The sequence below is a fragment of the Cervus elaphus genome, chromosome 15, assembly GCF_910594005.1.
Source record: "Cervus elaphus chromosome 15, mCerEla1.1, whole genome shotgun sequence".
Taxonomy (NCBI): Eukaryota; Metazoa; Chordata; class Mammalia; order Artiodactyla; family Cervidae; genus Cervus; species Cervus elaphus.
In genome coordinates, this window is record NC_057829.1 from 51780017 (window position 1) to 51805461 (window position 25445).

The 25445-nt window shown below is 38.0% G+C and overlaps 1 protein-coding gene across 3 annotated transcripts in view; it reads right to left on the bottom strand.

The window, feature by feature from the left end:
• The window catches only part of PRKG1 (protein kinase cGMP-dependent 1), a 1340863-nt gene that overhangs the window by 1246064 nt on the left and 69354 nt on the right, over positions 1-25445 (bottom strand). The window contains exon 1 of one of the 3 annotated variants that reach the window (XM_043924972.1): positions 6973-7625. The exons of 1 other annotated variant lie outside the window; for it this stretch is intronic. In XM_043924972.1, the coding sequence (XP_043780907.1) occupies positions 6973-7283 (311 nt within the window). In that variant the 5' untranslated portion in view covers positions 7284-7625. Of the gene's footprint in view, positions 1-1669; positions 2952-6972; positions 7626-25445 lie in introns of those variants that run through there. One more of the 3 variants, XM_043924975.1, reaches the window with a different exon arrangement.

The window sequence follows — 25445 nt, forward strand, 5'->3', positions numbered from 1 at the left end:
ACCTCCGCCTCCAGCCCACCAAGGGGCAATTAAATCAGAATCCCTGGAGGTGGCACCCCAGGAAAAAATTTTTTTTAATTCCCTAGGTGATTCTAACATGAAGCCTAGGGTTGAGAACCGATGAACTTGGTAAGGTAATGATTATTTCTTTGAGAGAATAAACAACAGGCATTAACTAAATAGTATACACCTACAATTTGGAAAAAACAAAAACAAAACCCTGTTGCTTTTCCAAGTCCTTAGTAGTTAAAGGTTTTAGACAACAGACACATTCAACTCTTTAAGTGGAAAGTTTATCCTGTTGCTTTAATATTTCTCTCCCTCTCCCCTCTCACCCTCCCTCTCTCTCTCTCTCTCCCTCTCTCTCTCATACACACACACAGACACACACAAACACACACAGACACACACACCTGTTGTCTTCTCATCAGACTGTTTCCTACATCATGCTGTTCACTGGAACTATCTGAGAAATCTTTAAAAAACACTGATGGTTGGCTTCCACCTCCAGACATTCTGATTTTAATGGGTTTGGGTTTTTTTAAAGCTCCTCAGATGATTCTAATGTGCAGCAGTAAAGTTTGGGAACCAAACTTTGGTTTGGTCCTGTCTTATTTTTTCCACTTTACCCCAAACACTTCTGCTTCCTATTTAATTACTGGTGAGCAGATACTCCCCACAGAACAGCCTTTATGGTATCTATTAGGATCATGAAATTGCCTAATCTTCCCACCCCTTTGGGAAGCAGAAGAACCTAGAGGCTAATGAGAAGGGCTCTCAAGTTCAAATTCCAATTCAGCCTTTTACAAAGTGTGTGGCTTTGAGCAAGTTACTTAGCTTCTCTGAATTTCAGTGTCTTGTCCCTCACTGCCACGAAATGGGATAATCCAGAGTGTTTCTCACAAGGTTATTTGATTTAAAAAAGACAATCTATGTAAAGCTCCGAGAGCAGAGGTCTGACACAGAGTAAGGGCTCAATAAATGTCAGCCATTGCGATCATGATGGGCAACCATTCTGACCTATTTTCTTCAGAAACAGTGATGCACTGACTTACCCTCCACTTTCTTTTTCTGCATGATGGCCTGCACAAAGACCATCAAGCCCTCCCTAGTATCAGACTAAAGGATGTTTCAAAGGGACAGTACGAGGTATTCAAAACAAGCATTGGTCTAAAGGGAAACATTTTAATGGTTTTTTAACCAAAATTCCAGTATGGTTTCAACTCCCAAAGGAGGCCAGCCATTGGTACATTCCAATTCGGGTGTTTTCATACACAAAGTTCCCTCTTACCTGTAAATTCTGTTCCAGTCTCATTGCCTATTCACTTGCCCACAAAGCCCACTAATCCTTTTCAACTTGGCAAACATGCCATAGCTTTCACAGTAGTCATCCTGTTTTGCCCTTTCCTGTCCTCCTGACACACATCTCTTCTTCCCACTCCCTCCTGCTTCTTTCCTATTAATAACTATGATTAAAAAGCCCATTCAGAAGCAAGACGCTTTGAGAGTATACTATTAGTCCCACCTTTTGCTCAACATCTGCTCTGTGTAGCTACAGATTCTGTGCTCTTGTTTATATTTACATGACAGTTTTGGAGGGAGAACATCCCTCTGCTCTTAGAAACAAGATATATTCGGAGTTCAAACAGGCTGCACATACTTAACTTACCAGAAAACACATTTGAAGGAGGCGCCGAGAAATGCAGTCATTATAGAAGATGGTGAGAAGGAAGGGGAACTGCTGTCAGAAGGCTGGGTATGTGGAAATAAGAGAGGGACTGTCAGGGAAGGGGTGGCAAACAGCGCCAGCTCAACAGTTCAGATTAGGATTCAAAATGCCACAGATGTGATTGCATAATAAGCTGTTGCGCATACGGGTAAATGCTGCTTTCAGCATGCTCTTATTTATCATATTGTCTTGCGTTCTCAGAGCGTGGAACATTCAAGTCGGAGGGTCTGAGTGCTAGCATCGGGCCCAGTTCTCTGGGATAGGCAGCAGCACCTATGGCAAAAATGGGAGAAAGAGCAGCAGTCTGGTGTTCGAATCTGGTTGCTAGGATACTATGGAGACCCTCTATTGCTAGGCAGACAGGGAGAAAAAAAAATGCGTCCATATGCCTTATAACCTGCAAACAGCAACAATAGAGACATCATCCTCCTTCTTCTATCCTTCACTATTAAGAATCCAAACCCAACTCTTTAGTGAAATAAAAGTAGTGGAAGCTTGGAAATGTGGCCCAGGAAAGCAAGGAACTTGGTCATTTATATTCTCAGGCAGTTTCTACAGCTACTCTATTGAAAGGCTTGTCGGTATTTTCATGATAAGCCCCATTTTAGGGGCACAAACTGTGCTTCAAAATACCCTAATATGGTTTTAACAGCCTGGTCTTATTTTTATAAAGGCTGCTACAACTTCAATTTTATTGCATAGACTATAATGTCAAATTAACAATCAAACTTAAATTGGATAGTCTATTAGAATAACATTAAGTTGGAATTGAACTCCCCCATAAGAACAAGGAAGATGAATTTACAAAATCAACTTGAGGTTCAAGTGCCACCTAGGTTCTGTTTGCTGGGGTGTGTGAAGAATCCACCATGCTAGTCTGTGGCATAAAATGAGATTATTTCCAGTGGGAACATTCAGAAGTGAGTGGAAAGAGGAACTTGTTTTCTTTAAGAGCAGAACTCAGCTTCTTTAAGAGTGTTAATCATCTGCTGCTTGGTTAAATTAAATATTATTACCTAGTCAGGATAGTTTTAGTTATTATCAGAACCATGCAGGTGGGAGATGCTGGACTGGAATGACATTCTGAGATTCAGAGCTTTACTAATGGGTAACAATTAGTCCTCAGTGTAAGTGTGCATGCATGCACGTGCACACACACACACATACCCCCCTCAGTTATTCTAAAAACAAGCAGAAATGCCGTCTCAGCTACTCATCCGGATCCTCTCTGGCTGCAGCATGGTTTTCCTCAATTCCCACATGGTATTCTGGTACAGGCACTAGTTGCTGTGATTCCTCAGATGTACCCTCTGCTTTCCTTTGTTGTCTTGACCCTTTGCTGATGGCCCTCCCCACCCTAACCCCACCACTCTCACCCCATCACCACGCACCTAAATCACGCCATCGATCAAATACTTTAAACACCTCGACTTCCACAAGAGTTTTTGATACCCTAAAATTAAATGGGCTCAATTTTGTTTTGCCAACTGTCTTAGGGATCTCCTATGTGACTTGCCTTACTCTATTTCTACAATATTCTCTTGTGCAGTATTGTTAAGCCCTGGTTAACTCCTTTGTGATAGGACTCACACATCTCACATCTGAATGCCCGACACTAACTTGCACATGGTCATCTGAATGCCTGACACTAACTTGCACATTCCACAAAAGTGCTGAACTGACCTACTGGACGTATCTGAAATGTAATTGTTACCTCTGATGATACTTATGCTTTAATATTATGTCATCTATGATTACACTAAAATCCTAGAATTTTCCCAACTTCCTAACAGAGAGCCTTTAGGAAGATTCTATTTCTCTTGAAATGTACTATGTCAAGGCTTAAAGATAATCAGATAAGATTGTGTTAAAATTAATGCCTCCCTAAAAATAAGAAAAATATATTTCTTTTTATCCTCAGCTCTCCAAAGTCCTTCACAGTCAAGCGTGTCATGTTACAAAACAAAACACATCATCATCCTTTGAAATTCGGTTACCTCTGGGCTAACAGCTTAACAAAAATACAGAGACACTAATAACTTCTGACAGGAACTCAACTCTTAGGAGGGCAAAATGGAAAGGACTTGAGAATATTTACCATAGGTAAAGGGTTTAGAGATCAACATACCAGTGACTGAATGTTCTAACCTACCACAGAGTCAATTTTCAGGAATAAACTAGCATGAAATAAAATTACTTTAAAAATCCATGAGTACTACACTGTCTGCATAATCAACAGGCTATCTTGTAAAAAAAAAAAAATGAATATTTTATACAGTTTTCATCTTTAAGGATTTATTTACCTAATTCAATCCAAAACATACAGTCTGATAGTTTTACCTTCTCAAGTAGTTATTTAGGAGCAGTGGAGTATAGATTCCAATTTGCTAACCAGTTCTTTTGCCCATCGCATTCACAACAGAAAAAGGGTTTTCGGGCTATTTCTACACATGTGTAAAAGAGTCAAACAAAAATACCAGCCCTCATAAGCACTCACAGGTGCAGCAGGAGTGCCTGGCTCTGAGCTGGAATCCCACACAGCCTTCCCTCCAATTCCTAGCACACAGGGAAAACTCCAAACCAGAACTATTAAGATGATTTAAGTTCATAAGTTAATTTACATGTTATACTATTTGTCAAATGATTACTTAAAAAAAAACACAAAGAAGTTTTTTAAAGATTCTAATCCTTAGAAGGCAACCTCAGTAAGCAAAAAGTAAACATACATATATGGATACATCAGATAACTGAGTAGGACATTCTCTGGACAGTTACCTACATCCAGTAGAAAGAGAATAGAAAACTACATGAGCATGAATTTGCAATCAATTTTGGGCTATTTTGATGATTTCATTTTAACTCAAACTCTCAAAAATCTGCAAGTTTTAAAAAGATGACCAAATTTAGGCTGAACTAAAAATAAAATATAAAGATATAAACACTTGTTGCCAGTAAGTCGGTATAATCAAATTGTTTATAGCGAAATAAACAGAAATTCAAACGAGTCTCCTTCACTTCGGTTAAGTTTTCCTAATTCTTCGTGGAACTACCTTGTATGATCATTCAAATGACCTAAGTGTAATCATTTTGCATACAATATGCTTCTCCTCTTACCAAAGGTACACTCTACCACGCAAGCCAATTTTATTCTAGTTTTCTTTATGTAAGTGTGAAAAAAGAACAGATGTTTTTCCAAAATTATTTAAGTTTGGAAGACATTCATTCTATAGTTTTCTTCAATGTAAATCCTTCAGAATCCCCAAACCCTTCATGGTGATACCTTAATAGCTGACTTCCTAAAAGTACAAGTTATTAAATAAAGATAAGAATGCAAATGCACAGTGTGGTTCAACTGATAAAATGCTGATCATAACCGGATGTTGTGAATTATTTGCCAATTTCATTTTCCACCATGGACTTAAAAAAAATCTAGTTGTTCTGTCTGTCATGCACTAAGAGATTTCTAAAACTTTACCACATTATACAGCTCAGACTATACTGCCTAGATTCCTTTAGATCTTGTCCGATAAATTGTTTCATTGGAGTTATCAGCTGGCTTGATCATGCTTCAAATAAAACTGATTAAAATGGTCTTTTTAAGAAAGGAGAGTTTGCTCTGAGTTACTCCAAAGTCCTGCCGATACTAAAATGAGATCCTATGGTGTGCTGAAAGATGCAGAGAGCTGTCTTTGAGTTATTTTTTTCATTATGCAAAACTTGGCCCTGGAGAGATGGCCATGTACCTCGTTAGCTGAAACAGGCAAGCATGTCAGCACTGCAAATTAACTTACCGGAGAAATCTGAAGTGGATTCAGATCATTCAGGTTTCTAAAGTAGATCTAAATCCACTCAACTATTAGGGCAACCTGGTGAGGTTAGAATCTCAGAAATGTGTATCTTTATTGTCTTTTCTCCCCACACAGAGAATACCAATTCCTCCTTAAGCTAAATCTGCATGAGGAAACAGCAAATGTTCTATGGCAACCAACAAGGAGAGGAACAAGTCTAAGTTTTCAAAACTATAATTAGTATATACTCACAATCTGCTCCCCCCCCACCCCTATCCAATAAATACAAATGGGAACAGTCCAATACTCTTTCTCCTTATATTAAATCTTTGTGTTTATTAAGTGAAAGGCTCCCAGGGACCTTGTATTATTATGTAACACCTGTCATCCAGCCAGTGTGATGTAGTTTGGAATAGAGTAACAAATCCCTTGGTTTATCAATTCTGTCATTAGTAACTTAAAATACCATTCATCTGGGTGCTTATTCTCTGCTAACTTCGTGTTCCTGCCACTTTACTATCCATAAGAACTCCAAGTTGAGTGATGTGTAACAAGTTCCATTCAACTTTCCCACCCAGGTTGTGAAACCCACTGACATCAGAACTACACAGTTGTTTAAAATGCTAGAACAATACCAGAGTGGTTGCATCAGAAGCCAGGAGTGAGGCAAATGATGTGTCCACGATGTCAGTAAAGGTAAGTGGACTTCTCTTCACCTGACCCCAGAAACATGTAACCTTCTGAGGGAGACAGAGGCACCCCATTAGCAACATTATATTAAGTCCTTAAGGAATATAAGCAATATTCTCCTTCAAATATTATGAAAAAAATATTTTTAAAAAATCAACAGACTAGGTTTCCATTTGTGGATTGTAAATGTCATCCAATTCTGGAAATCAAAAACTTTCCTTTTATATGTGTATCTGCTTATTTTTGACACTTTAATGATGCCAGAACATCAGGTTTGAAGGGTACCAGTGAGAATCACCAGCATGTAGAGAAATCCGGGAGAGCCACAAAAGCATAGAAAGTAAGGGTGATAGCAGACGCATTTCAAGTCTGATGAGCCTGCAGTTAGGATTTTCCGGTTGGGCAGGTTTGCCAGGGCATTTAGGAGATGAGGCTTTCAATTCTCTCACTCATACATACACAACCTGACACACACCTGGGGCGCATTCAAACTCTACGTACAGTAGATGGCCTATATGAACGTATATATGTATTAAAAAAAAAATAGCTTGACATCTAACAAAGACAGGAAGGCAACGTAGGTGCAGTGAGTCTGATCTGAGAAACGTGCACGGCCCCTCAAGAAGTGTGGGTTAAAATGAAACATTTCTGAGGGTGAGGATCAACAAGGCAAGCGGGAGGGGCGGGAGCCGACAGACAATACATAGACCCGCAGCTCCCCACCGACCGGGTGCCACACGGACCCGGAGCGTAACCCCTGCTTACTGTGGACTCTTGGGGTAGAAGGGCAGGGTCACATGGCTGAGATCCTGGATGTCAAAGGCGGTGGGCTCAGCGGAGATCGCCTGCCGCTTGGTTCGCGGCTCGCCTTGCAAGGTGCTCGCGCTCTGCTTCTGCGCCTGCTGGGTGGCCGGCCGGATCACCGAACGGTACTTGTCCAGCTCGTTCTGCAGCTTCTGGATCAGTTCGTCCTTCTGATCCAACTCCAGCTCCAGCTCGTCGATGAGAGCATCCCGCTGCCTCAGCTCCTCGATCTTCTCCTGGAGCGCGTACTGTAAATCCCGCAGGGTGCCCATGCTCCTCCGGGCTGCCGGGGGCTCCTTCCTGCCGCTGCTCCGCGTCTTGGGGCTTCCTCCCCTCTCCGATCAACTTTCCCCAAAGTCGCTGCTGCCTCCCGAGTGCAAAAGCTTCCTACTTGAGACCAAAGCCAGCCTTGGCTTCTGAGCATGCCCAGTCTGCCGGCTCCAGCCACCGAGAGTTTCAGGGCAGATTCCACTTCTCCGGGCTGACTGGGAGGCTGAGAGCCGGGATAAGCCAAACGGCAGGTCGGGCCGGGCTTCCACCTGAACCGTGGCGGGCGCCGGGGAGGAGAGACGCGAGCGCGGTGGCCGGGCCACGGGAGAAGGGGCTCGTACGGTGCGGGTGCGGTGGGGGGCTCCGAGGCCGCGGCGGGTCTGCCCGGGTCACTCGGCCGGGCGCCGAAGGAAGCCGGCGGAGAGTGTGGGGAGCCTGATAAACCTCTGGGCGCGCCAGGGGATGCGCGGGCGGAGCGAGGCGGGAGCACTACTTCGGGGGCGGGGAGGCGGGCGGGAGAGGGCCGGAGGGACCCCGAGCAAACTGGGGAGGCGTCTGCCGCCCCGGAGCCTACCGGGCTGGAGGATGTGGGGACTACAATCCCCGCGACGAGCGAGGGCAGAGCGGACTCTGCCTCGTAAGCGCTCTGAGTTCTGGAGGTGTCTGGACTGGCAGCCTTCGCGGAGAAAGGATCCCCAGCCTGTGGCTGAGCTCTCGCGTCTGCCTCGCCGCCTTCCTCACGGGGAGCGCCTCACACAGGTGGTAACGCTCGAAAACAAACTTGCCTCTCAGGAGAGGAGAGCGAATCGGTGCAGGGGAGGGGTTTCCACTCACACCCGGGTGCTTTTGGGGGAGAGGGGGAGCTTCTGATCCCACCCCCACCCGCGCCAGCGTTTCCAGCTGCTTCGAATGACTCCCCTTTCCGCTGCTTCTAAACTCGGATTCATGAACTCTTCTTAGGGCAAAGGCCAGAACGGGATGGGACTGAGCCCTAGAAGGCTGCTCAGCTTCCCCACTGTCCGTCCCACTTAACCAGTGTCTGCGGAATAGTTCGTGGAAGGGCCTTCCTCCTTCCACTTGCTGAATTTGCAGCGGGGAGTCGGGGGTGGGAGGCGGGCAGGTCAAAATCACTGCGGTATTCGAAAAAGTTCACTCTGAAATTGAACCTAAAATTACTTTCTTAGTAACCAAACTGTTAGGGCGCTAGCCTTCCCCTTGAACGGCAAGACACAAACTTTGACGAAGAGAGAAAATCTTAAAGAAAAAGGGGGACCCTAGACGGGCCGGGGTAAACTGTACACCGTACCGCCCCACCCCCACCGCCCCCATCCCTGCCTGCTCCGTTTTTCCTAAAATGATGACAATTTAGATAGCATACTTTTTGTCCAAGGGCAATTCTTCTATCATGTTTAGAATCTTCCATAACACTTAAATTCCTCATATTTACCTAAATCTTCACCGAGTCATTTAAATTTTTAGCATCTTTATTAGCAGTCCTTTAATTACGATTCTTGAGAACTCAATGTTATAATCCTCGATGTTCTATTTGGCCATTCCTTAACACTAAATAAAACAAAGTAGACAGAAGATACACTAAGATTCTGAATTGCAATCCAGAACTATTCACTGGAATCTACAGTAGCCAAGGACATGTATCAGTCTCAAAAAAAGTGCTCACTTTTGCTTTTGAATACACAACCTGTTCTAAGAAGAGCAAAAAGGAAAATGGGGAGGCGAATGAGGAAAAAAGGAGGAAAGAAAAGAACAGAACCAGCTAGCTAGTGTCACCTTAATAAGCTTTTTGATGTAAAGTGTATTTAATTTTGTCTGTAATTAAGGTATAAATGAAAAAGGATACACAATCCTAAACATTCTACCCAGATTGTGATTTAATTCTCTCACTAGACATGATATGACACAATTGTTCTGCTTTCCAATGTGGATGTTTTCAGAAGTGCATTTATTTCAGAATGCATTGTACAAGGTGAATGATTCCCCCAAACAAACATGATTAACTTACAAATACTGAGAGCAGTAAATAGTTCTGAATTATTGTTGTTTTAATGAAAACTAAACCAAGCAGAAGTGCTCTGGCTTTGTATAACTGACTCTTTTCTAAAAGAGCTTCCATGACATTTTCCTTCTTCCAGGCAAAAGGCCAAATTCTTATCCTATTTAACCTATGGGAATTCTTTAATTCCATGGGAAAATGTCGAAAACTTAATGAGACTCCTTTCCTATAGATCTGTTATAGGGGTTCAGGAGCCCAAGAGTTTATGTCTAAAAATATATCAGGGGCATTGTATAGGGGACATCATTAGACAACTGCTAAGCAAAATTATGCTGTAAGGTTCATTTGAGGCTTAAATGGGGTTACTTAATGTCTTTGAGCAGCACAAAGTAAGAAGATTCTTCTTCATTTGTAGAAAGCTTGTCTACACATACAAAGGATAAAAGAAACTAAAGCATTTTCCCCAAAAATAAAAAATTGCATTTAAACCAAGAAAAAAATAAGTTTTTTTTAAACAAAAATGAAATTTCTTCCACTGTTATGTAAATATTTTTCACTAAACTACCATAATCTATATACCACTAGAGGATGTTACATTTTCATTTTAAATGGAATTCTTGTGATACAAAATATATTCCTTGATGAATCCCATGGTGAGAATCAGAAATCTGTTGTAATAAATGCAAAGAAAGTAAACAGCTGAGAAGATATGGCTATTACAATTTGACTTACACTTTAAAAGATGTTCAAGTTATAAGAATATATTTGGCTGCATTACTGTATATAATGAAAAAAATAAAATTATCCTTAAATACTTTATATATGAAAAATCCTGAATTCTAGGCTTTTCTATTTTTAAAGTCAAAATAAATATTTTAAGTATTTCAGTGATGTCCTTGACTGTTTGTTTAAATCTTGAGGGACCTTGGTTTTCTATCTCTACCTTTTGAGTGATTCTAATATTTTCTTAAACATCTTTTGCATTGCATTTGGTAAATGCTGGAAATAAATTTTACATACAAAATCTAGGTATTATAGTTTCATTTCAACAGACAGATATATTTACTATATGTCTTATAATAAACTTAATTGGCTAAGTTATCATATCACAGATCACACACAAGTCTACTTTCTGCTATTAGAAAGTGGCTGCCGCAAATTTGGGGTGGACTGAAACTGCATATATTCAGCTTTCCCACTGCCTAGTTGGGATGAGGTCTTGATGTTAGATGCTAAAGCATAGAACAATGCCATTTTGAAGGAACTTAATTCATATACTGGAATTCCAGAGTAACTTTTCAGCAGTCTCTCTTTGTTATAGCTCTAACAGGAGCAAAATTCCAATAGCCAGATCCACCTGTGGCATATTAATGCTCTTCAATTCTGCATCCAACCCTCATGATTGAGAATAACTAATACAACACCTTACTTAATGGGGATCTCAGAATCACTTAATGAGACCTTCAGTAATTCAGCTTTATCGTAATATTGGCAATTAAAAAAAAGTCTTTTGAATGTATTATTCTACACTAAAAACATAGTTAGCCTCAAAATAACTGTGATAATTTTGTCATCCAGCTGCCCATTCCACTGGTGCTATGGACATGGAGGCCTGGCATGCTTCAGTCCATGGGGTCGCAAAGAGTCGGACACAACTGAGCAACTAAACTGAACCAAACATTTCCTGCAAGAGTCTGCAAATCAAAACTTCCTTCTGTCATTTCATGTACATGTCTTGAACAGCAAAAAACAAAACCAAAAACAAACCAAAAACATAACTAAGCTTTATAGGTCATGTAAGCAGCCCCTTACAGAAGAATCTAGATATAAAGGTAACTAATAGTGGTAAACACACTAGTTTGCTCTAAAATGTCCATCTTAATCGTGACCACAATAATAATAACTAACTTCCTGGAACACTTAATGTATAACAAGCACTGTTCATGTAATCTTATGAGTTGGACATCATTTCCTTTTATATTTGAGAAAAGGGAAGCAGAGAATCACTCACCTTGTGTTGTTGTTCAGTCTCTAACCTGTGTCCGAGCCTGCTACCCCATGAACTGTAGCACACCAGGCTCCTCTTTCCTCCATTATCTCCTGGAGTTTGCTCAAATTCATGTCCACATAGTCAGTGATGCTATCTAACCATCTCATCACTCACCTAATATCAAATCCAGACCATTTGGTGCAGAGCTCATTCCCCTACCACTGCCCCTCACTGTGTTCTGCAGGACTTCCAAGGGTTGGTAATGCCTTCTTCTGGATCCAGAGTGATAAGATATTAATTAACATTAACTGGCCTGACTTTGGAGTTAGGGACGTGGGAAGAGGAGAAATTTGGAAAATTGTAAAACAGTAGGAAAAATATTTTTTAAAAGTTCCTTTTCCCCAAACTGTCTTTATTTCAGCCTCACTTCATCTTCGGTTTATGGTCACCAACTTGTACCCATTTACCTGGGATTGCCCTTGTTTTAATATTAAAATTGGTTGGGACTGTCCTACTTTTTACACTAAAGACCTAGTTACACCTTGGTCCCGGGCAAACCAGGAAAGCTGATCATCCTCTATAATTCAGGAATGCAAAGCCTCTCTATTTTACAAATATTTTCATATTTTGTATTCAAAGTTACTGATAGAAAAGTAAAACCAAGGAAGATCTGTAATAATAATACCTATTGTTTTAAGCACATTACAAACCCACTTACACATTTGTTTCTGTGAATATGTTTTAGGAAAGCAATCATCCAATTCAATGCATACTAATACACCACAGGAATTGTCTTTGGACTGTAAAGGGGAGAGGAGTCAGACAATAGAATTTTAATTACTTTGATAAGTCAGACAAGGATTCAAGGCTCTCTTTTTGGTTTGCTGTTATAAAAATCTAGAATTTAGACAGATTGGATTCTTAGAGACTAAGCACAACAATTCAAGTTCCTGCTATTTGATTAACTCTTATAGGATTATATGATTATGATTATTGTGTTTGGTGACCAGATTTGGTCATCGGGAATACATATTTAAATGAATATAAATAAAAATTCTAATGGTAGGGCTGCTCTGAAGTCACACTATCACAAATGATAAGTTGTGCATGGAAAAGGGAAAAAAACATAAAACATTAATGATGAAAAACTTACTGCAGAGACATGGAAAGTCATAGTGCCTTGTACCATACTTGCTAATGTGCTTAGAGTTTAATACAGAATTAGTGTCATACTTAATATTAGTTGAAATGAATTCTTATATTCCACTGCATAAGATGATGCTAAGTTATTACTGGACCTCAGCCTAAACTAATGTGCATGGAAAGCCATGTGCTATTTACCAAGAAGAGTATTTCTTTGTACTCTTTACTCAGCTGATCATCTCCAAAGACCAGAAGAACTAAATGTTTTTTAAGAAGAAAAGTATTCTGTTTTCTGTGGTGTTCTTCATAAACGGAAAAGTTTTTAATGTGTAAAATGGAATTTAAAATGCTTTATTCACAAAACATCTTACTAAATTTAAGTCCAGTGAATATACACATGAGTAGGCAACATCCCTGTATCTGATTAATAAATTACAGTTTATCAGTTCCATTTCAGTAGTGATTTTTCTGGCAGATTAAATGTACATCATTTCCTAACTCAAAGATCAGCATTTCCCACAAAGTATTCAAAAATATTTGCAAAGGTAATTTTGTATTTAAAACATTATTTGATAGCATGTGGCTTACAGGAGAACAGCTCTGAGTCAATGATTTTTTTATTGTTCCTTTTATTTTAAATAGCATTTAACTACTGATATAACTTGGCCATTTCCCTCCCACTTGTTTTGTAATCCAAATTTAAAGTAAAAGCAAAACAAACAAATAAAAAAAAAACACTCTTCTTGAGAACCTCTTAAAATTAGTAAGGTGGGCAAGTACTGAAGATGTAAGAAAGATAATAGAGTACAAGTTTCAGTGAATTGACTTTCTATCAGTAAATAACTTGAATGAACTAAGCCAGAGAAAGACGGCAAAATACAACTGAGAATATCAGAGATTTGGAGGAGAGGGGAAGCTATAGGCAAAAAGATATAGTCGAAAAATGTATAGAAATCTTCACTCTTGTGAACTTAATGGAAAAGTAAATATAAACTAACTTCAAATTAAAGAAACCCTTGATATTTGATTTTTACATAATTATCATGAAATGGAAGCCAGAAATCCATCTCTAATGATACACAAATGAAATAGTTGGCTGGTAAAAACATAGATGTCATTCTAGGGTCAACATATGGTACACAATAGTTATAAAAGCATTACCCTTGAAACAAGGATAGAGCCCTAGGCTGGGGTTCATGAGATGCAAACACTATGCTATGTATCTGTAACCAACTGTTAAAATATCAGTCACTTTGCCCAATGTATATGTCTAGATGCTTTTCAATTGTGGTGCTGGAGAAGACTCTTGAGGCTCCCTTGGACTGCAAGGAGATCAAACCAATCAATCCTAAAGGAAATCAACCCTGAATATTCACTGGAAGGACAGATGCTGAAGCTGAAGCTCCAATACCTTGGCCACCTGATACTAAGAGCTGACTCATTGAAAAAGACTCTGATGCTGGGAAAGGTTGAAGGCAGAAGGAAAGGATAGCAGCAAAGGATAAGATGGTTAGATAGCATCACCGATTCAATGGACATCAATTTGAGCAAACTCCGGGAGACAGTGAAGGACAGGGAAGGCTGGCGTGCTGCAGTCTATGGGGTTCAGTTCAGTTCAGTTCAGTCACTCAGTTGTGTACAACTCTTTGCGACCCCATAGACTACTGCATGCCAGGCCTCCCTATCCATCACCAATTCCTGTAGCTTACTCAAACACATGTCCATTGAGTCGGTGATGCCATCCAACCATCTCATCCTCTGTCATCCACTTCTCCTCCCATCTGCAATCTTTCCCAGCATCAGGGTCTTTTCAAATGAGTCAGCTCTTCGCATCAGGTGGCCAAAGTATTGGAGTTTCAGCTTCAACATCAGTCCTTTCAATGAATATTCAGGATTGATTTCTTTTAGGATGGACTGGTTGGATCTCCTTGAAGGCCAAGGGACTCTCAAGAGTCTTCTCCAACACTGCAGTTCAAAAGCATCAATTCTTCAGTGCTCAGCTGTCTTTATAGTCCAACTCTCACATCCATACATGACTACTGGAAAAACCACAGCCTTGACGAGATGGACCTTTGTTGGCAAAGTAATGTCTCTGCTTTTAATATGCTCTCTAGGTTGGTTATAACTTTTCTTCCAAGGAGCAAGCATCTTTTAATTTCATGGCTGTAGTCAACATCTGCAGTGATTTTGGAGCCCAAAAATATAAAGTCTGACACTGATTCCATTGTTTTCCCATCTATTTGCCATGGAGTGATGGGACCAGATGCCATGATCTTAGTTTTCTGAATGTCGAGCTTTAAACCAACTTTTTCACTCTCCTCTTTCATTTTCATCAAGAGGCTCTTTAGTTCTTCACTTCTGCCATAAGGGTGGTGTCATCTGCATGTCTGAGGTTATTGATATTTCTCCCAGCAATCTTGATCCCAGTTTGTGCTGCATCCAGTCCAGTATTTCTCATGATGTACTCTGCATATAAATTAAATAAGCAGGGTGACACTATACAGCCTTGACGTACTCCTTTTCCTATTTGGAACCAGTCTGTTGGTCCATGTCCAGTTCTAACAGTTGCTTCCTGACCTGCATAAAGATTTCTCAAGAGGCAGGTCAGGTGGTCTGGTATTCCCATCTCTTTCAGAATTTTCCACAGTTTATTGTGATCCACACAGTCAAAGGTTTTGGCATAGTCAATAAAGCAGAAATAGATGTTTTTTCTGGAACTCTCTCACTTTTTTGATGACCCAGTAGATATTGGCAATTTGATCTCTGGTTCCTCTGCCTTTTCTAAAACCAGCTTGAACAACTGGAAGTTCACGGTTCACCTATTGTTGAAGCCTGGCTTGGAGAATTTTGAGTATTACTTTACTAGTGTGTGAGATGAGTGCAATTGTACAGTAGTTTGAGCATTCTTTGGCATTGCCGTTCTTAGGGATTGGAATGAAAACTGACCTTTTCAGTCCTGTGGCCACTGCTGAGTTTTCCAAATTTGCACAGAGTCAAACATGACTTATCAACTGAAAAACAAGACTATTTCTAGAAAACATTCAATAATTTCTAACTTGTTCAGGCTAGATTTTTTTAAATTCACTTTTCAAAGCACACATATTTAACCTGGTAGGTAAGAATACTTTAAATATTAGTTGCTCAGAGTTAAACAGACAAATGTGCAAACACCTATACATAGTAAATAAGTTTGCCACAACAACACTATGTTAAGTATCATATGGTTTTAATGCCCCACATAAATAAATATAAAATAGGAACCTCTACACTTTGGTTGGTATTAGGCAGAAAAATCAGAGTCTGTCTCGAGTTACTGCAATATGTAAGAATGTTTTTACTCAAAGATCAAATTTAAGGAGTTATCATGAAAAATTCATCTAAGCTTTCCATAGAAGAGAGTCAAAATTCTAATCGTCTATCTTCCTTAGAAAAGCATCTATATTAAATACCAATTTTAAGTGGAAAAATGACATGGTAATCTTCAAAACACTTATTTATGGAACATTAAAAGTAATTACTACTGTTATGAACATAGAGAATTTGAAGAAAATTGCTTGTTTCCACTTTGTAGAGCCCACTGGTCCAACACTCTATCAGGACCAACAAACAGTTCTGAGCAATCAGAGAACTCTAAGTTGCCTGTCGTAACAACATTTCCACACATGGCCCGTTATGTAACTTAGTTACTTTATGCCCCTCTCACGGGCACTCTCAAAATACAAAAAACTAAAGGACTGATGACAATATCTGCTATGGTTTGACACCCCACCCCTCCTCACCTTCTCAAAGAAGAAGCAAAAGTCTTATTCTTTATGAATAATAGATATCTCAGAATTTTGAGTGAAAATATACCAGAAAGACTATGTATTTCAACATCCTAATTTCAAATTTCAGGAAATTTAAATGGCAAGAAAGTTAAATGAGGCAGAGTTTAAAACCCAAATCTCCTAATTCTCAACATACTGTTCTGAAAGTCATATTATGCATTCTCTTGACATTTTATTTATACTGTACATAGAAGCCTGATTCAGTTCACATGAAAATCCTCTTATCTCTTAGTAATTAATAATTGTTAAAGTCAATTAAGAACACTTTAATATGCTGCAGAGAACAAAATATATTAAAATACTTTTAAATGTCTAATTACTTCTAGTGTGCCTCTTTGTATATTCAAACCATATAGAGCTTTTGTTGCTACTTGGGCATCTATATTACTTGAAGGACTGTGTGTGTGTGTGTGTGTGTGTGTGTTCACATGCCTCACAAGTATGAAAATTAAACCACATCACTACACTCTTCCTAATCAACTCTCACTTATGTCAAAGTAAAGTCACATCAGGTGGATGTATTTTTTTGCACCTACCTTATTTGACAAAGATCTACATGTGGAAATACAGTAAACCATCTCTCTTTTTCTCTTTCCAGATACACAGTTCAAGTGTCTTTGTATTACCGGGTTTTAAAAGTATTTAAAATACGAAACACATCATCACCATGAAAGAGAAAATTTGTCTCCAACTCATAGAAATTAAAAGGTTAACACCAAGGACTTCCCTGGTGGTCCAGAGGTTAAGAATCCGACCGCCAATGCAGGGGACACAAGCTTGATCCCTGGTTCAGGAAGAACCCACACGCTGAAGGGCAGCTAAGGCCATGTGCCATAGCTACTGTGCCTGCACCCTAGAGCCCGCACATCCCAAGTACTGAGCCCCAGTGCTACAACTCCTGAAGCCCGCAAGCCCTAGAGCCTGTGCTCCACAAGAGAGGACACCACAATGGAAAGCCCACTCCCTACCTCACTACAAGGAAGAGTAGCCCCTGCTAGCTGCAACTAGAGAAAGCCCACACACAGCAAGGAAGACCCAGCACACCCAAAAATAAATTAATAAAATAAATTATTTTTTTAAAAATTAAAAGATAATACCTAAACTATGAACTCTCAGAATTCAAATAGTGACACTTGCTTTGAGTCCCTCAAATCACATAATTGGTCTGAGACTGTTTGACAATTTTAATGTCATTTAATGACATTTTGACCATTCAACTTTAGAATAGGCCCAAATGTGATTTTATTCATTCAATATGTTCTACAGGGAGTACCCTGGGCTTCCCTGGTGGCACTAGTGGTAAAGAACCTGCTTGCCAATGCAGGGGACATAAGAGACACGGGTTTGATCTCTGGGTCAGGAAGATCCCCTGGAGCAGGGCATGGCAACCCACTCCAGTATTCTTGTCTGGAGAATCCCATGGACAGAGGAGCCTGGCAGGCTACAGTCCATAGGGTTGCAAAGAGTCAGACACAACTGAAGCGACTTGGTACGCACCCACACACTGGAGTACTATACCAAAATTTTGCAAAGAAAAAAAGACAGTAAAGATGTTATTTTAAAATGCATTGAAATACACAGCATGTAAAATTTGCATTACATTTTTATTTTCAAAAAATGATTTTGTACTTTAACATTCTAAGTATATGTGTTTTAATCACCGATACATCTATAAAGCAAAGTATTAACATATTACATAATTTTCATATTCTGGAATCAGGGAATAGTCAATTGTGAGAAATTGGAATAACAGATGAAGAAAACACAAATAACCAAGAAAAATAATATAGTAACAGCTGGTACAAAAGCTAAACTCAGAGGTCAGTGGACAGCTTTGGTAGCAACCCAATAATTCTGAAAGCCCTCAACCATGAGAGCATATACTAGAGCCCAGTATTCCTTCAAAATGTGAATTAAAGAATACTAGTTCCTTAAAATGGTGATAAGTATAACAAAAAAGGGTTCCAAGGGCAAAAAGATTTTGTTTTGGAGACACTGAAAACTAGAAGCACCTTCCCCATTTGTGGATTCCTTATCAGAATTTACCTACATAGCAGTATCAGGGACAAGAATGAATAGTTCTTCCTAGTCCCAACAACAGTACTGCCAACTGCCAGTATCTCCCCTTTAAAACCACAATCTACCCAGTCTGTGACCACAGCCAATGACATGACAGGAAACCATGAACACACGACAAATATGGTGCTTACAGGAAGGACTAACATTGCCATTTGACCCATAATCACATTTCCTTTCTATAAACTAGGCTGGGTTGTAGGACTATTGCTCAGGTTGGGAAAATGTTCAAGGGAAAATGATAATAGGACTGCAATCAGGAGTGCAACTGAGTAATAATTAATTGCATACATATTATTAAAAGATGCTTGCTCCTGGGAAGAAAAGCTATGACAAACCAAGACAGTATATTAAAAAGCAGAGACATTACTTTGCCAACAAAGGTCCGTCTAGTCAAAACTGTGGTTTTTCCAGTAGTCATATATGGATGTGAGTGTTAGACAGAATGTAAAGAAAGCTGAGTGCCCAAGAATTGATGCTTTTGAACTGTGGTGTTGGAGAAGACTCTTGAGAGTCCCTTAGAATGCAAGGAGATTAAACCAGTCCATCCTAAAGGAAATCAGTCCTGACACTCATTGGAAGGACTGATGCTGAAGCTGAAGCTCCAGTACTTCAGCCACCTGATGTGAAGAACTGACTCACTGGAAAAGACCCTGATGCTGGGGAAGACTGAAGGCAGGAAGAGAAGGGGACGATAGAGGATGAGATGGTTGGATGGCATCACCAACTCGATGGACTTGAGTTTGAACAAGCTCCAGGAGTCAGTGAAGGACAGGGAAGCCTGGCATGCTGCAGTCCATGGGGTCACAAAGAGTCGGACATGACTGAGCAACTGAACTGAACTGAACTGAACTGACATACGTGTTACATATTACTTCTTATAAATCTCCAGGCACCAAGCAATTTCAGCATAACATTTTAGAACTTTTCCACTTGTCATTCCTTTTCTGCCTGGAAAATCCTTCTCCTAACCTCCTTCACCATCCTAAAATACTAATCCCATTGCTTCTCAATCACCACCTTTCTCAGCCTTTGAGTCAGTAATTCAATGATCTCATTCTTTAGTTCTTTTCTCGTATACCACTTCTTCTGATAATCTTTCTGAATCATCTCTATGATATTTTCCCTTAAAATAGCACTTTCAAAAAATAAAAAAATAAAAAAAAATAAAATAGCACTTTCATGATTTATAATTATATATTATTTGCAAGGATACTTGTTAATAGTTATCTGATCTGTTAGACTGTAAACTGCAAGAAAGCAGGGAACTCTATCTTGTTCACCAACACCTAGAACAAGCAGGCCCTTCCTACATATTTGCTAACCGCATTGAATGAACAAAGGTAGGACTAAATGAATTCAACAAATATTTATTTAGTATTTACAACACACCACCATCACTAAACAGAAAAAATGTCCCTTTCTCCCCCGAGATCCAACCAACAAACTGAACTAAGTGACCTTTGATGCAATGCAATATGGGTTTCAGAGTTTGCACCCCTCACTATATGTCGCTCAGAAATATATGTATCATAAGCCTCAGAAACTTCACTACAATTACCCATGAGGGGCAGCTACCCTAAACTCCCAGGTCTCAATCAGGAAATCTGCAAGTCATGTGATTGTCTGGGTTCTAAATAGCACTGATTTTCTATGCTCTTCCTGAAAATATTTGTGATATCTGTTGCCCCTAGGAAGTTCAAATGTGGGTCTAACCACTCAAAAAAATCCACTTAGGTGAAAACTTTGAAACTAAAATATTGTGACCAAAATTAGCCTGGAATATGTGCGTGTGTGTGTGTATGCATATACAGCTGTGTATGCATACACACACATATACACACACATGGGATGTATGGTGTGCATGTGTATATCAATTTAGAAATTTGCAACTTAGAAGTGCATACAGGTAATGAATAGCAAAAAGCAACATGAAAAATATTATACATTAATTTTTCAGAAAATGGATACTTTAGCCCTCTATACTTTAGCCCTGCATATTTTTTCTGTGTGGAATAAATCAAATTGATCAGAGGCTCAGTTTAAATATGTGCTTTCTTTCTGAAGAAAAAATAAAAACATAAATATCACTATTTGAACCACATATTTGCCTGATTAAGACTCATGATAACTGTGCTTTCTACAGGCCATTCTGAAATATTTCTAGGAAATGCTATTTTTTTGATACTCAACTACCTTTTCAAATTACACTTGACAATCAACTCTCTAATGCACCTTTATTGCTATAATCTCACAGTCTTTCTTACTTGAAACTTATAATATATTGTGTTCAAGGTTCAGTGATCTTTTATATAACACTGGCAGCATCTATAGCATCATCAAGTCTGCAATTTTTTCCTTTTGTTCTCTCAAAAATTGTCTTCTTTTGGTCACAAGTTCTAGCTACTTCAAAAAGCCAACTGCTTTATTTGTATTTGGCCTGTTTTTAGTAGTCCTTCTTAATACCTACATCTTTTAGAAAATGTGTTTCATACTATTTTGAGGGCAGATGCTTCCGATTACAAGTACCCTATGGCAGTGATTATTAACCAAGACTATGCTTTGTCTGATCACCTCATTTACAATGGCTCTGGAAGTTCAGATTGAAATGAAGTTCAAAAAGCTAATTTATCTCCAATAATACTTTAAATTCAATAATTTAATTCTTAAAGTAATATGCTTCTCTTCCTCTCTTCTCTCATTCTTTCTTTTGCTCTTTCTATAGAATATCAGGAGGGACCCTTTAAACAAAAGCATAAGCTTAATACCAGTTAACTAACCAAATCCTTCAATGCTAACCTTTAGGTGTTAGCAGAAAGCTAAATGTTAAATTACTGTCCAATTAAGCCAAAGGCCAGGGGTGTAAAGTTTGTTAATGCAAAACAAGGAATATTTCTCTGGTATATGTTTCCTATAACTTCAAAAAATCTGCAAGAAGGTTTCCTACATTATACAAATTTACTGCACAGGGAATATAGGTTTTGTGATGAAGCTAATTTTTGTCAAACTTAGAAAAACCTAAGCCAAACTTTTCCTATAAAAAAAAACAAAAGGAAACCCCTACTTATGGAAGAGAGTCAAACTTGGAGATAAAAATTCAAAGCTTTGCACACATATCCTCCACTAATCTATATAAATGAAGCTTTACACTACAATAGGAAAATGCTGCTTCAGGAGAGAAATTGAAGTTTCTGATTTGCAACTGTCTGAAACTTCTGGGTCTTCCAACAAAAACTGAATGTTATTAACTATTGAATGTAAGAACTCTCTTGACATGGCATCATTTATTTCTAGTGGGTCTTCTTTATATTTTTTCCTAAGAAGTCGAAGTCTTGTGGTATTGCAGTTACCAATATACATAATCCTTTTGGAAGCAGTTATTTCCCAAAAGGAAAAAATATTTTGATTAACAGTAATTAAGCTCTATAAAAGAGAAATATCTTATTGAGATATGCATGCCTTACCTCTTTATATGTAAAAAAATTTATTTATTCAGATAAACACAATATTTTTTACGAAATAGTTTCTAATTGAGATTTAAATTTGTCACTTTCTGAAAGTGCAAGGTCAAGGAAAACATTACACAGTTTTGAAATTTATACTTCTCCTTTACATGACTTATTTTCTTTTAAACACAATTCCATAAATAGTGCACATTCAGCAAACAGTAAATTCTTCAAATTTTTCTCAGCTATTAAATGCTAATTTCTAAGGGCTAAAATGTAGAACTGAAGGTGCAATTGCGCCCTCTACTGTTCACATTTTCTATTCCATGTGAGTGGAGTACTGTATATGTTTGTTTAACATATTCATTATTGAAGTAAATCATATTGGCAGGTAAATCACATTGGCTTCCTTTGACAATAATTAGCAGACCCTCAAATAAGCTCTATCTATTAAAATTTCTTTAATAATACAAATGGAAACTTGACATTTATATGGATACTGAAATTAAACTAATTTAGAAAATAATGACTCTTAGCAAGATACTTGAAATGTGAAGTATTCATTAACTTCCTGACAATAAATGTCACTGTTGATCACCTTTTAAAACTAGTCTTAACAAGGAAAAAATATCAACATAAGAACCAACCACTGGCACCCTCTTGACAGTATACAAAGTTTATCCAATTTTTTTCAAGTTAGAATTCAAATAAATATTTACATTTCTCTAAAAGTGCACACTGACATTCTAAAAAATTAATTTTAAGATCCTCCTATGAAAATTATCAAAATTTAAAATACTAACATGAATCAAAATTAATAGCACATTTGTTCTTTTCTTTTAAACCACTCATGTTTTAATTAGACAGTAGTTGTTGGATATTTATCTGAAAGCTTTCTTACTGATTCTTTCTCTAGGGATAAAAATTTATCTAGTTGCTGACCAACCTTCCCACCAAGAATAACTATAAAAGTAGAGCCAAAATATGTTTAAGGCACTGGAAATTTTCCAAGTAGTAAAGAACTGAAGGGCTAATATCTCAGACAAAATGGGAGTTCAAGTCAACACATATTGCCCTTTTGAGGCATTTACCAACTACAAAACACTCCTAAGAACATAAATAACAATATAGATGAGAAACTGCAGCTAAGAAGTAGAACACAGGTTCTACAAGTCTCATGGGCTAAAAGGGGCAAACCTTGAGTCCAAGCCCAACCATTTCAAAATCATAAAGCTAAATCTTAAGTGTTACTATTCATTACGCATATAGATGGAGACATTTTCAAATCTGCTCAATCCATAACTGGACTAAGGTGACATGACCCTCACCAGACTGTGTGTCAAGAGCAAAAGTAACTCTGCAATGAAGGAAGATTTCATGACCCAGAACCTCAAATTACAATTTTTCATGTGCCATATCCAGAATTCAATCATAAATAGCTCGGTATACAGAGATGATATTCCATAACCTAAAGTTACAAAAAAAAAAAAAAGCAGACTGATGGGAGATCCTGATGTTGGAATTATGTGATATGGACATCAACATAACTGTGACAAATATGCCTCAGGAATATAATGGAAATGTTGTTGATATTAACGGAAACCTGGAAACTATGAAAGAAATTTTAGAACTGAAGATAGCAGTAACAATTTTCATAATTCTGCACTTATGTTTAATAGCAGGAGACAGAATGAATAAATCAGAAGATAAGTCCAAATAAAATAGCTAGAGTAAATATAGGAAAAGAATAAAACACTGAAAAAGAATACGAGATGTGGTGTTATAGGGAAAAGGTCAAATCTATATATAATCGGAGTCCCAAAAAGAGAGGAAAGAGAGAATAGGGAAGAAGCAATGTTTGAAGAAATGATGGCTGAGGAGTTTCCAAAACTGAGGAAAGCTATATCAAGCCATGATTTCAAGAATCACTGCAAACCACTAGTACAATAAATACAAAATACATTTGGAGAGACACACAAATACACATACCCTAGACATCTCATTGTAAAACTACTTATAATCATAATAAAATAGTCAGGGAAGCCCCATAATAAAATAGGGGAAACACCTAATATCACAGAGAAAAATATTCATCCCCTACAAAGGAGCAAGAATAAGATGATAGTAGACATTTTTAATTGAAGGAGTGACAGCCAAAGAATGGTAGAGAAATAACCTCAAAGGATTAGAAGAAAATAAAATTGCCAACCTAGAATTCTATACTTGACAAAAATATCCTTTGAAAATAAAGGCAAGAAAATATGTTTTCAGAGAAACAAAAACCAGAGAATTTGTCACCAACAGATCCACACTAAAGATGACACTAAAACGTTCTTCAGGATGACAGAAAATGAAACTAGATGAATGCACAATGATGTAAAAAATAAGTATTAGAATAAATATGAGGTTAAATAAACGTGAATGATTACAAAATAATAATAACATCTGGCAACAATAATATGAAAGATGAAAGTGAAAGTCGTGTCAACTCTTTGCGATTCCATGGATTGTACAGTCCATGGAATTCTCTAGGTCAGAAAGAATACTGGAGTGGGTAGACTTTCCCTTCTCCAGGGGATCTTCCCAACCCAGGAATCGAACCAGGGTCTCCTGCATTGCAGGTGAGATTCTTTACCAACTGAGACACAAGAAAAGGAAGGGAATATGAAAGACGGAAGGAGACTAATAACAGTGTTGTTAGGTCACTTACTGGCTGAGCAGTAATGAAAGCATTAATGTACCTTTAATCTTGCTAGTTCAAGGATGCACTGCATGTTGTATTTACAGAGTAACTGCTAAAAGAAATAAAATTTAGAAATGAAAAATTAAGGGAAAAGAGAATATTAAAATAATGCATTAATTCAAATATAGGCAAAAAAGAGAAAAAATTAAAGGAGACACAAGTAGAACACAAATAGATGACAGATTTAAGCCAAAATGTACCACTAATTATACTAACGTAAATAGATTAAATATGCCAATTACTAGACAAAGATTATTTGCATGAATTTAAAAAGTAAAACAAGTATATACAGATTATAAGAAACAATTTAATATAAGAAAACTGAATTGTTTAGAGTAAAAAAGGTACACCAACTAAACACAAACCAAAAGAAAGCTGCTATAGCCCTACTAATATGAAAGAAAATTTTAAGAAAATAAATATTACTAGAGATAAAGAGGAACATGTCACAATAAAAAAGGGACTGATCTATTAGGAACGAATTACAATTCTAACTTTATATGCACTCAATAACACCTTCAAAACATGTGAAGTAAAAATTCTTAGTGCTCAGAGTAGATATAGACAAATTCACGTCTTATTAGGTGATTTCAACTTATTGCTCTCAATAACTGAGGGACAAAGCAGATAGAAAATTAAGATTTAGAAACTTTGAACAATATATTTCACAAATTTAACAGCAATGGTAAAACACTTACTTCAAAATTTCAGGACATTGTTTTATAGTGCATAAACAATGTTATTAAAATTGGCCACATTCCAGGCTGTAAAACAAGTTTCAACAAACTTCAAATGATTGAAATCATGTACTCTTACTATAGTGGGATTGAGGTAGAATTGAATAACAATAATCATCTCAGATACAGAAAAGGACTTGATAAAATTCAATATCCATTTATGATTTTAAAATAATCTTAAAATTTTTGAC